The following is a 12,390-nucleotide window of genomic DNA, read 5'->3' as shown; positions in this document are numbered from 1 at the left end:
TCTCTCCAGCCCTACAGTTTTAATTTCTAGTGTGGAAAATTAATGAACATGTAACCTACAGAACAGCTGTGTCCTCAGAGAACTGCCTGACTGCTTTGCCACCTGGAGGGCCTTAAGAGTGCCGGCACTTAAGAGACTCTCACAAGCCAGTCCAGTGCATCTGACTCTACCTCTTGAATTCTCCAAGTAAGAGATGATTAGTATTTTCAGTCACACAACTCATCAGAACAAGTCCCGTGCCCAAAACCTTGTCACACACAAATCCTGCATTCCAGATGGTGGCAAACAGCGGTAATTAAAACTGGGGCAGCAGAGACAGGTATCTTTATTACCTCAGCTAAAAGAATTAGGCTGGTGTAACTTAGAGCTTATTTAGATTTAAGATTTTAATGCATAGAGGATACCAAAGCGAATAGACTGGCATCAACAGAGATTATGACTTTAAAGGAGCTGCTGCAATTGCATCAATTAGTAGATTTAAGGATGTCTGCGCTAATGCAATAAATGTGAACTGAGAGAGTACATTTTAAATTATGCAAATTGTCCCCATTACATGAGATCTATTAAGATTGCAACATTAAATGTTTTGATTGAACAAAAGACAACTGAATTTGTTGTATTCTTAGGTTTATGATATTTTATAATATTGATCTTACTGCTGGAACAAGATGTTGAATGATTCGATATAAATGTTCTGTGAAGGTACTATTCCGTGGACAACCACTCAAGTTAACTGTAAATTTTCCTAGTGGAAGAACATCTCTTCTTGTATATCTAGGGGAAAAAAAAAAATCCAAAGTAAGATACTAAAATAATTTCCTGGTCCATCAAAAGCCAAATAAAAATAAGCTTAAATTATTATTAAAAGTAATGCCGCATAACAAGTGGGTGGAGGGAGGGTATTACCATGGGATATTTTTTTATAATCATGGAAGTTGTTAACAAAACTTTGAAAAAAAAATGGTGCAGTATATGCTGGCTATTTCATTTATCAAAGTAACAGCAGTTAAGGTAAAGCCAATACTTAACTGTAAGGGCTAGTTACATATGAGGGACTATTCTTTTTTATTTACTTTCCAAACATTGACGTGATTATTCTTTGTTTTAAGATGTGAACCTTATGGTTCAGGTGGAGTGTCCTTTATCCAAAATACTTCTGACCAAACTGTTTTATGTCCTGGAACTCTTGCGTAACCTTTACCAGTTACATCCCTAGTCCGACACATGAAATCTGGAATCTGCAACGCTTCACCACGTGAGACTGAGCAGCAGGTCGGCGTCAGACAGTTTCCATGTTTGGAGCATTTCAGGCTTTGAGAGTAGGGAGGTTCTACAAGCCAGGAAGTGGCAGTGCTGGGATTTGAACCTAGCGAGTGTGGTTCCAGAGCCTGCTTTCAAGTGTTACATACTCTTTCAGACCCCACTCAAGGAAAGACATAATTCATAGCATAAAAATGCTATATATGCATTTTACTATAGGGAAAAGAACAAAGGGAAATTACAGTATGGTACAACTCTGCAATGAAATAAGGTATAGCCTTCAGAAAGGTAATGAGGGGAAAACATTTAACCTATATTAAGTGTTAAAAGTAAAAAAAATGGATCAGTACTGAAGTAGAGCTGATAGCTACAAAGGTACACACGATCTATTAATATAAACCCAAACCAAGCAGAGGCCAGGGCTCCGGGCTGAGATCTCAGGTGATTCCTCTTCACGATCCTGGAGCCTGTCAAAAGGGCGCATTACTTTTGTAATGGAATCAAAGGGTGAGGCGCTAATGCCAGTGTCCAAATTAAGCGATGAAAAAGGGGGCCCAGGAATGTAGCCCAGCGGTACAGCACTTGCCTGGCATACGCAGGACACACAAGGCTCTGCGTCTCTGCGCATGATCCCAGCATGACAAAAGGAAACATGCAGAGGACAAAACAAGCTCGTTTTACTCATCACTTAGGTCCTTTACAAAATCTTTAATGTTTCTCAAAAGGTACAGTCAAAGTGCTTTGTGTGAGGCTGAGGAAAGGTGAGAGGGACTCTGAATACGCAGTAACACTTCTCATACTGAATAAAAAACACACTCGATGACGAAGCTGATAAACTGAAACAAAAGCAAGTCTTGTTGCTCTTCTCCACCGTCTCTACCACACCCACGGCCCTTCATTCCCAAGAGGAGCAGGGCGGGCACTTACACTGTGGAGATGAGATGTAATATAAGGTACTCAGCAGCCAGGCTGTCTCCCAGGAGGGCATGAGTGAGGAACCCCAGCAGCTCTGCTCTGACCGGTGACAACTCGGACATGAAACTCGACACGACTGAGGAGGAAGGAAGGGCATGGTCAGAACAGCGCACCACTCTTCACAAGTGCCTTGGTGCCAACGCGAATCGGGGGAGCACTACACTTTTGGAGACAGAGTGAGAAATTTCAGTAGCGGCCAATCAATGAGGCCCATGTTAAAACAAGGAAACTTATGTACGTTTTGTGTTATTCTGGTCTCATTTCAATGAAGAGAATTAACAAAAGAAAGAACAGGGCCCAGCTACAGACGTCACCAGGACTCGATTCTGGTGAGTAACGGCTGCCTCAAGTGCGCTGTGAGCCGCACGCAGTGCAGACTCCGTGGCTTTAACACTTACACTTACAGGTTCTGCTCTCCTCTTTGTTAAGGCAAGTGGGCAACAAAGGATTGATGTGCTGCAACTTCTGGGCTAAGATCACATGAATTCGTGGCACCAGTGATGCTGGAGGACTGTGCACCCTCTGCTCCTCTGCCGCATCTGCGCACTCCATGGGGTCCAGCGGCGCAGAGGCGTCCCTGCGGAGAGACAAAAGCTGCGTGCACAAAGCCAACTGCAATGCTGCCCTTGACTCTGGCTGTGTGCAGGAGCCACACAGACTAGCTCACAACTTAGTTCTCCTTATTTTTCACGTTTTTTGAGGTAGGGTCTTGCCCTAGCCCAGGCTGACCTGGAATTCACTATGTAGTTTCAGGGTGGCCCTGATCCCACAGAGATCTTCCTACCTCTGCCTCCCATGGCTGGGATTAAAGCCGTGCCCAACTTATAATGATTTACATTTATTATTTAACTTTTATATTTTATTTAAATTTATTATTATCTATATTCATAACTATTCTGCCACTGCTCTAGAAGCATGAAATTTTATCAAAATAAAAAAAAAAATGTGTGCTGGAGAGATGGCTTAGCAGTTGAGGCACTTGCCTGCAAACCCAAAGGACCCAGATGTACAAGGTGGCACGCACATCTGGAGTTCATTTACAGTGGCTGAAGGCTCTGGTGTGCCCATTCTCTCTCGCTCTCCAATAAATAAATAAATAAATGTTTTTGAAAAAAACAGCAAGGAAAAACAAGCCAGTAGACTCACCTTTCTTCATTATTCAGTATGCTCAGAATGGGATCCACAGAGAGTACACCGTACAACTCCAGAACATCATTTACTTTGAAGCATTCCCAGTCTTCATACACCTGGTCACAACACAAGATCCCATTAGCTCTGAGTCACGTTCAAGTTGTAGTCATACTTGTAGGACTTTAAGTCATGAAGTAAAAGTCAGTAACTTCTTTATTGCATAATCTGTGACCAAGGAATGTTAATGTACTCCCTTAGCCATCATGCTAGTCACTGAGTTAAAAGCAAGACGCAGGACTCTGACTTCTACGTCAGTGTCTATTTTCAATGTAGCATACTTCAAGAGGCTGGCAGTGAACTAAAAATCGGAGCCCAAACTTGAGTGGTCATGGGATTCTTCACGTAGCAAACCAAGCTTTCAAAGTGTCTGTTAAGGATGGACATTAGTAACTGCCAAGGCTCCTCCTGGCACGTCCTGATGCAAGCAGCGGTGCGTGGCTGCAGTGCCGTGGACGTAATAAGCACAAAGAGCAAGAATGCACGCTCTCGCCTCCTACCACCTGGTTACCTGTCAGGACAGAACATCAGAATAAACAAGACAGAAAAACTTCTAGCAGTCTCCTTGAAGAATGCCGATGCAAGCCAAAGTGCCTCTCAAAGATGGCCACAGCCCAGTCCTGCGGCTTGGGAAACAGGACTTGCAGGGTAAGGACCTGGAGCATGCGCTTCCCCTTCATTACCTGGGTGGGGCCAGTTTTCCCGCAAACCCTTAAAGGGGAAACCTTTCCTTGTGGATATGTGACTATGGAAAAAATGGTTAAAAAGAAGCAAGGCTGATAGTCTTGAAAGTGGAGGAGCCACAGGGAAGCCTAGCCTACTGAAGCTGCGTTAAGGGAAAGACAGAAAACAAGCAAGCTAACTCCCCTCAGGCCATAGCTCCCTCCAGAGCATCCAGAAAGAAGCATGAACGACACTCTCGCTCCCTGGTTTTATCCCAGTTCCCGATGCAGGCCTGTGAAATACTAAGTCTGTATTGCCACAGGTGTCTGGAAAAAGAACACTAAAACAAATGTTCAGAGTGTGTGTCTCAACTCAGTCACCTGTGACTGTGGGCTAGGAAGGGGTTAGCTACCTTCACGAGGCACGCGGGGCCCTTCTCTCCAGGCAGTGGAAAGTTCAGATCAAAGGGGGAAGAAAGGTTTAAGGGATTCGGCTGCTGCCCAGTAGAAGCTTCGGTTTCTAAGCGCTTTGGCTCGCCACACCACTGAAGACCACCAACACAGCCTAGATTTAAAATACAGCATCACTTAGTAATTTCTAAGGTACCCTATGGAGAAAAAGGATATTCAAAGATGCTTCTCAAGTTCAATATAAATCATGTTACTGAGTTCAAACGCTCAGGGTCCAGATTTAGGGACACAAATTGAAAAGCACCTTTAACATAAAGAACAAAAATATGGCTCTTGAACCGTTTTGTGGGCTTGAGAGGAAAGTGGGAGGTAGGGTCTCATGTAGCCCCAGGCCGGCCTGCAGCTCCCTATGTAGCTGAGGATAACCTTGACTTCCCGATGATCCTCCTCTTATCACCTCCAAGTGCTGGCACGACAGGCATGCACCACCATGCCCACTGTCATGTGGTGCTGGGGACTGAACTGAGGGAGGGCTTCATGTATGATAGACAGGCCCCCTACCCACCACTGAGCCACATTTCCAGCCCTAAAGCAAGTAATTCTTTTCTACTATGAAACTACAACAACTTAGTCTGTCAAACCTAATGTAAACACTTCTTTCTTTCTTTTTTTTTCTTTGAGGCCATTACACTCTGAAGGCCAGGCTAACTTCAAACTCAACATCCTGCCTGCCTCAGTCTCCTGAGTGCGGGGTTACAGATGTGAGCTGCTAAGCCCTGCTGCTCATCTAGTTCACACTCAGGGCTGGGGCATGAATCAGCAGCCAAAAGCACTTGACTACAGTTTGATTCCTTAGTACCCATGTAAAGCCGTGTGGCACATGCATCTGGAGTTCACTTACAGCAAGAGGCCCTAGTACACCCATACACTCACTTCTTTTTTCCTCTTTCACTCCATTAAAAAAGGGGGGGGGGCTGGAGAGATGGCTTAGGGGTAAGGCGTTTGCTGCAAAGCCAAAGGATCTCAGTTTGATTCCCCAGGACCCACGTTAGCCAGATGCACAAGGGGGCGCATGCGTCTGGAGTTCATCTGCAGGGGCTGGAGGTCCTGGTGCGCCCATTCTCTATTTACCTGCCCCTTTCTCTCTCTGTTGCTCTCAAATAAATAAATAAAAATAAACAAAAAAACAAACTTTTTAAAAAGAGGATTTATTTGCACATGTGTGTGCGCATATGCACATATGAATGGGCATCCCAGGGTCCAAACTGCTATACACACACACACACACACACACACACACACACACACATATTTTTTTTTCCCGAGGTAGGGTCTTACTCCAGCCCAGGCTGACCTGGAATTCACTATGGAGTCTCAGGGTGGCCTCAAACTCACGGCACTCCTCCTACCTCTGCCTCCCAAGTGCTGGGATTAAAGGCGTGCGCCACCACGCCCGGCTCATAAACTGCCATATTTTGACGACTGTCACGTCAAGTCTACTATCTCCTAAGTCTAGAACTGTTAACAATGAATCTGAAAACATACTGCCTGTGAGAGCAGACATCTCTAGGAAGCACGCTGGCATGTACTACCTGCTTGTCTGGCACCTGGATGTTGGTCTTTCTGTTTACTGGGCTGAAGGTCCATATCTTCGTCATCTTCGTAACTTCTCTTGTGACGACTGGGAGTGTAGGACGTTGAGGGACTGACTCGAGCTTGGTTCGCATTGATGTAGGCGTTAAATAAAAGGTTAAGAAAAGACTATGTGGAAGTGAGGAAAATCCTAACACATGCTAATTACATTGCTACGTGTTACACATAATTTAAAAATACCTTGTACAGCTAGAAGGATGGGGAATTTTCCTGGAGTGTTTCCCCTCATTCAAGGATTGAAACTGTATTCTGTTAGCCAGTGCATGAAAACAGCTGAGGAATGGCAACAGAGAAATGGAAAGAATAAAAATAAGTAGCAGGGCTGGAGAGATGACTTGGTGGTTAAGGCACTTGCCTGCAAAGCTAATGGACCCAGGTTCAGTTCTCCAGGAGCCACGGAAGCCAGATGCACAGGGTGGCGCATGTGTCTGGAGCTCGTTTGCAGTGGCTGAAGGCCCTGCTGTACCCCTTTTCTCTCTCAAATAAATTTTTTAAAAATATATTAAATTACAACTGGAAAATACCTGAAATGAACAAAACAAAATGACTCCATGCTGAAAATAAAAAGTAACAGAAAGAGGGTTGGGGAGAAGGCTCAACAGGTAGGAGAACTTGTTACAACTGCCAACCTGAGGCCTGAGACTGCCCTAAACTCAGTTCCCCAGAACTCATGTCAACAGATTGGCTTTGCCACATGACTGTAATCCCAGTCATCTCGTGGACACAAAAGCCAGAGACTTGCTAGTGCTTCAGGAACAGCAGCTGACTTGAGAGAGACTGCCTAAAAGAAGCCCTGAGAAGAGTGACAGAGGAAGGACAGCCCACATTCTCCTCAGGCCTCCATGCGTACACACTGTACATCTGCACTTACAGGTACATACAACACACATGCAAAAAACCCAACCTGATAGGAGACTGGGTATAAGCAAAAGTCAATGAACTTGAAGACAAGTCATATTAATAATCTAAATGAAGCAGAAAGAGGAAAAAGGGCTGAAAACAAACAAGGGGCTAGGGTGTAGTTCAGTGACAGAGAGCTTGTCTAGCATGCCAAAGACCTGGGTTCCACTCTCAACAACAGAGAAAGAAAGCAAAAATCAACGCAGGCTAAGTTACTTGGAAGAAAATATTAATTAGTTCAGTTTTTTTTTTTTGTTTTTGGTTTTTTGAGGTAGGGTCTTGCTCTGGCTCAGGCTGATCTGGAATTGACTATGTAGTCTCAGGGTGGCCTTAAACTAACAGCAATCCTCCTACCTCAGGTCCTGAGTGCTGGGATTAAAGGCATGCACCACCATGCCTGGCTCGAAAATATTAATTAGTATTACAATCATGTCACTGAAATTGCAGAAAATGATGAGAGACTGGGACAAGACTTTGAGTGAGAAAGTGGCACGTGCATCTGTGACCCCAGCACCCTCATGATAGTGGGAGGTGGAGCTAGAAGAAGAATCCAAAAGGTCTGAGGGCCAGACTCACTGGCAGCAGCAAGAGACCCTGTCGCAGACCTTCACACATGTGCCAGACTGTGTGCAGGCACGCACACACACACACACACACACACACACACACACACACACACACACACGAAGCACATGTCTGAAGAAAACAACCTTGAAGATAGAAGGTTGGGGGCCACCTGATTTCCTAAGACCCCTCTTTTGCCAAGGAGCTCTGTCTCAAAAGCCCAAATAAGGGGACTGGGGAAATGGCTCAGCAGTTAAAGGCACACGCTTGCAAAACCTCCAGGCCCTGGCTTGATTTGCTAGTACCCATGTAAAGCCAGTGCACAAAGTGGGCATTTAGAATTTGCTTACAGGGGCACGAGGCCCTGACACCCTCACTCTCTCCCTGTGGGGTGTAATTAAAGCAGCAATGAGAGGAATGTATTGCTTCTAATTTCCAATACTGGAAAATGTGAAACCAATTATCCGAGTATCTTCAAGAAGTAAATAAAACAACAACAACAACAACAACAAAACACTTCAGGGGGCTGGAGATATCTCAGGGGTAGAAAGATAGCCTACATAAAAAAGGTCTTGAGTTCAATCCCCAGCTCTGCAAAAAGAAAGAAAAAGATATAAAGGAAGAAAGAAAAAAGCCCAGGTCAGCAGTGGTGACGCACACCTTACTCTCAGCCATGACCACGGTTGAGATGAGGCCAGCCGGGGACTAGAGAGAGAGGTCCAGTCAGCCTGGGCTAGAGTGGACCTTAACTCTAAAACCCACAAAGAGAATCACCTGGGTGTGGACACACATCTATAACCCCAGTCTGGGGTGTGGGAAATAGGCAGAGATGGGAGAACTCCATCTCAAGAAAATATGTGGATGAGTGCTAAGACAGGGACACTTGATGTTTTCCCTTGGTCTCCACATGTGTGTGGGGCACGCACATACATAGGCATACATTACACATCACATATACCTCACACTCTACACACACAAAACCCATGCACTTTAATGTATGAGCCCCAAGACTAGAAAAATTACTAACTAGAAATATGAAATAAAAAGGAGGTCTGTTTTCAATCTCCTCTGAAAAGAACCAACATGTCTTTGTTTTTTTTCCCCCCTGAAGAAAATTAGAATGAATTCTAACAGGAACCTTATAACCTAATTACCATACCTTTCAGCAACTAGAAATCGAAACCTTAATCTGTCTAACAGCTACTGATTTTAAAGACATGCCATAATTTTAGGGCTGAGAAGATGGCTCAGAGGTTAAAGGTTACTTGCAAAGCCTTCATGACCTGGATTCAACTGCCCAGTAGCCACAGGCAGCCAGATGCACAAAGTGGTACATATAGCTGGTATGCACTCTCTCTCCTTGCAAATAAGTAAAAATATTAAAAAATAAAGATGTCAAAATGATGCCAGCCAGGCCAAATGAGCCAATTGGTGCAATAGTGGCATATCTGTCATGGTGGAAACTAACTGCATGGACTGGAGGCCCACTCCACAGGAAGGAATACATCCCTGATACTGAAAACCTACAACAGGGGTAGTCATGAGCCCTAGGGGTGTAACACCTGCTGTTGTCTGGCTAAATGTATATAATATGCTCATCACACTGCCCAGTAAGCACTTCTCTTAATATTCATAACTATATATTAATGCTACTCTCACTTCTGGTTGAAATCTTTCTCTTTTCAGATGGCAGTGACCTTGGGATGACTCAGAAGGCATCATGGTGCTGGGAAGAAGTGACAGGAGTGCTCAGCACTGCAATATCTCTACCACACCTTCCAAGCTTCAAGGTCCATTGCGGAAGAGGTGGTGGGAAGAATGTAAGAACCAAAGGAACGGTAGGACTCCTTACAATGTGCTCCCCCCCCACACAAAATAGCCTGGAAACCCATGATCTCACAGTGCCTGATACCACCTACACAAGACCATCATAATAGGAGGAAAGGATGATGACATCAAAATAAAAGAGACTGATTGAGGGGGGGAGGGGATACGATGGAGAATGGAGTTTCAAAGGGGAAGGTGGGGGGAGGGAGGGCAGTACCATGGGATATTGTTTATAATCATGGAAGTTGTTAAAAAAATTAAAATTTGTTTAAAATTTTGTCAAAAAATGAGTTGCTTTCTTCACTGCTGTGATAAATACTTGAGAAAAGCAACTTAAGAAAGGAAAGTTGGTTTCAGCTCACTGTTCAAGGGTCACGTTCAATTCACAGCCAGGAAACAGAGACGATGCTGCTATTTTGCTAACTTTTCTTTCTTTTTTTATCCTTAGGTGCAGGGCACCCAGCCTAAGGAACACTGCCACCACATTTAGGGTAGATCTTCCCATTGCAATTAACCTACTCTAGAAAATCTCTCACAGACATGCCCAGAGATTTGTTTCCATGGTGACTCTAGATTCTGTCAAGTTGACAAAGAGATTCAACATTACAAATACTTAAGATGTTTATTCTATTATTTATTAAAGTCACAGTTTGTAAAAGAATAGATTTTTTTCTTGGTAATGTCACCAGGTAAAAAGATTAGAACCTGGAAGGAATGTGGGGAGGGTTTTTTTTGTCTTTTTTAGAGTCAAAGTCTCTCCTTAAATCTACAGCTCACCAATTTGGCTAGCCAAGTTACCTAGCAACCCAGGTACCCTCCTTTCTCCACTTCCCCAATGCTGGGATTACTGGCACATGCCACCACACACTGCTTATACACAGGTGCTGGGAATTTGAACACAGGTCCTCGTACTCACATAGAAAACACCTGACTCACTGAGTCACCTCCCTAACCCCTGAATTCTGGTTTTAATTAAAAAAAAGGGGGGGGCTGGAGGGATGGCTTAACAGTTAAGGTGTTTGCCTGCGAAGCCAAAGGACCCAGGTTCGATTCCCCATGACCCACATAAGCCAGATGCACAAGGGAGCACACACGTCTGGAGTTCGTTTACAGTGGTTAGAGGCCCTGGCACACCCATTCTCTTTCTCTTTCTTTCTCACCCCCTTTCTCCCTGTCAAATAAAATAAATAAATAAAAATATATTTTAAAAAAGGAGGGGAGTTAGGAATCATTCAACAGATAATAAGGTTTAGATAAAGGATATTTCTTTGACCCACGTAGACTCCCCAGGCACTGGAACGCAGTAGAAAGTCTGTCTTTCCAAAGTGGTAGATCGTGGAGAGTTTAAATCAAGTTCTTGCTGAGGCTGTGATATATGCAAAAATACTTAATTTTTTTATTAAGAAAAACAAAAAGATTACCAACTACATTTTCACATTACAAAACCATAGTACGTCACCTTAAATATAAATTAGCAAGCAACTAATTTCAAACTACTTTCTTTTTGGGAGATACCATCTTGGTGCACAGCCAAGGCTGGTGTGAACTTGTGACCCTCCTGTTCTGGGCACTACAAAGGTTTGTGCTACCACATAAAGTTTCTCAGGCTACATCCTGCCCCCACTCTTTTGTTTCAAAGTAGGGTCTCACACTCTAGACCATACTACCTGGAAACTTATAGCCATCCTCCTGTCTCAGAGTCCCAAGTACTTGGATTAAGAGTGAGTGAGCCAAGGCACCTGGCCTTCAAATTACCATTTGTATAAAAAAAAAACAAACCTGGGCTGGGGAGATGGCTCAGTGGTTAAAGGCACTTTCTTACAAAGCTCAACAACCTGGTTCAATTCCCCAGAACCGATGTAAAGCCAGATGCACAAAGTGGTACAGTGCAGGAGGCCCTGTGCGCTCATACGCGCGCTCTCTCTCTCTCTCTCTCAAATATATTATGTAACCTGCACATTATCTGTCCTATGAAACACTGAAAGAAAAACGACTCTGCAAGGCCTGGCACTCATTGGGGCAAGAAGGACAAACCATCTTTTAAATGAATTCACTACTCTAAATTGTCAGGATCTACATACACTTCCTTCCAAGTCAGGGATCAACCCACTAAACTGGGACACTTTATTTAACCAGGAACAGACTGGTATTGGGGTATCTCTCAAGACATGGGCAAGCAGGAGCTAAGACACCCAGGAGGTAAAAAGTTCCAAATAAGCTAATGAAGCTAAAACTCTTGATCTGCAAAGCAGAGGGCTAAACCCAGAGCACAGATAACCCTATAGGCCTCACCTTCCTACAGAGGCTCTAAGTACCCGCCTGGTCAGTCCCCACCTGGAACCCGTTTTCTTCCCAACTGCTGACAATCAGGGCCCGTGTTTCAATAAAACACAAACAAGTGACAGGCAAAACTTTTAAGCTAAATAATTTATTTTGGCCGGGCGTGGTGGTGCACGCCTTTAATCCCAGCACTCGGGAGGCAGAGGTAGGAGGATCACTGTGAATTCGAGGCCACCCTGAGACTCCATAGTGAATTCCAGGTCAGCCTGGGCTAGAGTGAGACCCTACCTCGAAAAACCAAAAAAAAAAATAAATAAATAATTTATTTTGGTACACTAATTGTCTAAAACATCTCTAAAACTAGAGATGGACTTTAACTAGCCACCATCACTACAGCACACGATGTGCAGGTATCAGCATGAAATTCATCTGGGCATGGTGGAGCAGGCCTTTAACCCCAGCACTCGGGAGGCAGAGGTAGGAGGATCACCGAGAGTTTGAGGACACCCTGAGACTACATAGTGAATTCCAGCCTGGGCTAGAGTGAGACCCTACCTCGAAAAACCAAAAAAAGAAAAAAAAAAAAAAGGCAAAAAGCACAAGCAAGAGAATCCCAAAGCTCAAGGTAGTCCGTCCCAGCAGCAAAGTGAGACACTAAGCCAAGCATGGT

The 12,390-nt window shown here is 44.2% G+C and overlaps 1 protein-coding gene across 2 annotated transcripts in view; it reads right to left on the bottom strand.

The window, feature by feature from the left end:
• The window catches only part of LOC101597791 (minichromosome maintenance complex binding protein), a 42,981-nt gene that overhangs the window by 13,136 nt on the left and 17,455 nt on the right, over nt 1-12,390 (bottom strand). Inside the window, exons 5-11 of one of the 2 annotated variants that reach the window (XM_045142007.1) lie at nt 10,705-10,806; nt 6,089-6,233; nt 4,499-4,650; nt 3,382-3,482; nt 2,640-2,812; nt 2,188-2,311; nt 657-774 (exon numbers count right to left, since the gene is read on the bottom strand). In XM_045142007.1, coding sequence (XP_044997942.1) covers nt 657-774; nt 2,188-2,311; nt 2,640-2,812; nt 3,382-3,482; nt 4,499-4,650; nt 6,089-6,233; nt 10,705-10,806 — 915 coding nt within the window. Of the gene's footprint in view, nt 1-656; nt 775-2,187; nt 2,312-2,633; nt 2,813-3,381; nt 3,483-4,498; nt 4,651-6,088; nt 6,234-10,704; nt 10,807-12,390 lie in introns of both variants that reach the window. The other variant, XM_045142006.1, reaches the window with a different exon arrangement.

This window comes from Jaculus jaculus, chromosome 1, assembly GCF_020740685.1.
Source record: "Jaculus jaculus isolate mJacJac1 chromosome 1, mJacJac1.mat.Y.cur, whole genome shotgun sequence".
NCBI classification, from domain to species: domain Eukaryota; kingdom Metazoa; phylum Chordata; class Mammalia; order Rodentia; family Dipodidae; genus Jaculus; species Jaculus jaculus.
This window is presented reverse-complemented; position numbering and strand designations above follow the sequence as displayed.